Here is a 3560-nt window from a genome sequence, read left to right on the forward strand (position 1 = left end):
GGGCTAGAAGTCAGACCTTGTTTCAAAAAGAAATGTCTACAATGTTTATTCCCCTCCCTTCAAAAGCTAGCAGGATGATATGGCTACTAAGGGCCTGTATCATAAACTTCAATGTTTTGAAACTAAAAGGCTTAATAAGACAATTTCAGGCTTGACCCAATTTTTCCAAATTATTTTCTTAACTTTACCTAGACACTGAAGTTTATAAAACCCACACTCAGATTTCACAAAGATCTGACAGAGCTAGCCTACAATCTTCATACTGCATTACTAGTGTGTACCCTGCCAAACAGCAGAGCTTGACTTCCTGTTTTCCAGAAGGTAACTTCACAATGAACTAAGTATCTCACACTTTGCATTATGGACTAAAGTAACACAGTAAAGCCCATTCTGAGGATGGGGCAATAACTAAATTGTTTTACGCCTATTCTACTAAAGTCTAATTCTAAACTGTAGATTACAACGAACGTTTAAACATACTTTCACATGGCTGACATGAAAAAAAGACTTAGACTCAGTGGCGCAAACTAACCTGCTTCCAACACCCCCAGGTTCCAGCATAGCCCAGTATAGAGAGTAAAAAGGAAGACAGCAACATGCTTTCAAGTGCCAAACTTATGAAGCTAAAGACATCTATTTTTTAATCTCAGCTATGTACACTGAAATTTCACTAATGTCACAATAATGGAACTTTAGCAGCTTAAAGACAAATGAATCACTGTTTTGCTCCTACTAAAATTTACAAGTGCTGATCAGAAGCTGGTTTATTGCTGTAGTTTATCCTAAAGTGATAAAATAAGACAAAGAATGGTAAAGACTGCTTTATTGATGGCAGTTAGTACAAGTCAATAAATATTGATCCCCAAAGAGCTCAGTTATTTATCATATTACTGGTCCAGAGAGCTGATGAACTGAGCCCCGTGATTGCTGGTTTAACTGAAGTCATTCCGGCTTCTTGGGAAATGATGCCATAACCAACTGATATATGGCATACGCAGTTCCTGAAAAATATAAACAAGAACTTGTAAGACCTCTCAGACTTCAATATATACTTCAGCTCAAGTTATACAGTAAGAGAAAGGTGGCACTGACTACCTTAGTAGCAACACAAAAATGCACTATGATAGATGCTGGCAACATTTTAAATATATATAAAATATATTTAATATAATTTAAATATTGGTCAATTTCTATAGAAAATGTTAAGGTATTACACAACTTTTTTTTGTGTGTGTGCCTGTCAACTTTTTTTTTTTTTGGTCTTTTTGAGACAGGGTCTCACTGTATAGTTCAGACTGGCCTGGAGCTCACTTTGTAGCCCAGGCTAGTCTCGAACTCACAACAATCCTCCTGCCTCAGCCTCCCAAGTGCTGGGATTACAGGCATGCGCCACCACGCCCAGCAGCATCTGTCAATTTAAAAGTATCACAAGAAATTTTTAAAATGAGATTAAGAACACGTATGAAGCCAGGTGTCGCGGCACGTGCCTATGATCCCAGCATTTAGGAGGCTGAGGCAAGACTGGAGTGAGTTCAAGGCCAGCCTGGACTACACAGTGAGACCCTGTCTCAAACCAACCCCCCACCACAAAGACTATATGGGTAAGAACACATATTTTTATATTAACTTAAGACTTCCTGGGAAATATTAAGGGAGATTCAAAAGCACCTTTTACCCCTAAAGCATGCAAAAATATGTATGCCTTCCCTAAAATGTGTTATCAACATAAAACCAACAAAGAATGAGATTTTTAAATCACATTTAATATTAAAAATAGCTAATAAATGGCGTTATATTTTTAAAGCTGATTATCAGAATATCTAAGAAAGGATTACACTGGCTAAAAAGACTATAGGACATTATCTTACTAAAAAAGCCAAATGTCACTGTCTTGACTCATTAATGCCTCCTCCACTTTAACTTTACTGCACTCAAACCAAAGCAGGAACTTTGGCATGAACATGGGGTCTCTGTAATTAAGAGTCCAAAGCCCAGCTTTTCCACACAGAAACAACGCCATCGTAAGTGTTTAATACACTGAACCTATTCTTCAAAAAAGGATAATGACTTTATATGGGGTTACAGAAATCCAAGTTTATGACATTCCCATCAATGTGATGGGGACAAAGTAATTATGCAAATACTGGGGCTGGGGATTTAGCTCAGCGGCAAAAGCGCCTGCCTGGCAAGTGCAAGGTTGTGAGTTCGGTTCCCAGTACCGGAGAAAAACCAAAAAAAAAAAAAAAAAAAAAAGTAATTATGCAAATACTGAGAGCAAACATTCCAACTCTGATGTTCTCACTACTCCACATGTGACATGCCTGCTAATACTAACAGACCTAATTCACTAAAAAAGTATCAAACCTCTTTGCATATGTAAAAGTACTGTTTGGTACAAGTTTTATTTTAGCAATAAATATGTATGTACAGGTTTTATGTGCAAAATATATTTTTGTTGTTGTTTTTGGTTTTTTTTGCCTTCTTGAGACAGAGTCTTACTATGCAGTTCAGGCTGGCCTTGAACTCACTTTGTAGCCCAGCCTAGCCTTGAATTCAACTCTCAACAATCCTCCTGCCTCAGCCTCCCAAGTGCTGAGATTACAGGCATGTGCCCAGCCAAAATATGTTATTCTGTATCAGAGTTAAAATCTGCAATAGGAGAAAAAGGGAGTTTTGGCTGAAAAACAGTATCCAGAGCCATTAATGATGACACTCAGAAAGTCATCTCTATCACAAGATTAATCATAAAATTTTATCAGTGTATTATCTGTCAGAAAGACATTGAAACATTCTTATAGCCTATGTTTCAATCACCCTCTTGAATCCCTGAATCAGGTGCAATAAAATGTCACATTCTAGAGGCAGACTGCCTACATTAATCTATTAATGTCACAACAAAAATAATGACGTTATCGTTACTACTACTTTTCTATGAACAGTCAACATGCTTAATGCCTTACCGCCCACTGTAAGAATCATAGTGGCTCTATATAAGAGGGCATCAGTTACCCCACCCTTTAGATGCACTGGAATTCCATTGTCCTCCTAAATTAAAAAAAAAAAGAAAAAAAAGACATTAGTAGATATGGCTCTTATTTCCAATTAAATTTATTTATTTACTTGTCTTTCTTGAGGCAGGGTCTTGCTATGCAGTTCAGGCTGATCTTGAGCTCACTATGTAGCTCAGGGTGGTCTCAAACTCATAACAATCCTCCTGCCTCAGCCTCCCAAGTGCTGGGATTACAGGTGTGTGCCTGGCTTCCAATTAAATTTAAAAAGATAATCATTCACATAAAATGAAACAGCTCCTTAAAAACACTTTAAATATCAAAATTTTAAACAACTGTAATTTTCTCAATTTATTCTCTATGTCTATTTTTCAAATAAAAACTTCCTTCAAAGTTAATTTAAGCCAGGCATGGTGGCGCACCCCTGCAATCCCAGCACTTGGGAGGCGGAGGCAGGAGGATCGTTGCAAATTTGAGACCAGCCTGGGCTATAAAGTGAGCTCAAGGCCAGCCTAAACTATAGAGTGAGACCCTGACTCAAAAAGACAAAAA

The 3560-nt window shown here is 37.6% G+C and overlaps 1 protein-coding gene across 1 annotated transcript in view; it reads right to left on the reverse strand.

Annotated features, from left to right (window-relative positions):
- Positions 1-806: 806 nt before the first annotated feature.
- The window catches only part of LOC102029536 (cytochrome c oxidase subunit 7A2, mitochondrial), a 6635-nt gene continuing 3881 nt past the window's right edge, over positions 807-3560 (reverse strand). The window contains exons 3-4 of the mRNA XM_013505844.1: positions 2961-3045; positions 807-1001 (exon numbers count right to left, since the gene is read on the reverse strand). Coding sequence (XP_013361298.1) covers positions 943-1001; positions 2961-3045 — 144 coding nt within the window. The 3' untranslated portion in view covers positions 807-942. The remainder of the gene's footprint in view (positions 1002-2960; positions 3046-3560) is intronic.

Source organism: Chinchilla lanigera, unplaced genomic scaffold (genome assembly GCF_000276665.1).
Source record: "Chinchilla lanigera isolate Chin_1 unplaced genomic scaffold, ChiLan1.0 scaffold00101, whole genome shotgun sequence".
In the NCBI taxonomy this organism is placed as follows: Eukaryota; Metazoa; Chordata; class Mammalia; order Rodentia; family Chinchillidae; genus Chinchilla; species Chinchilla lanigera.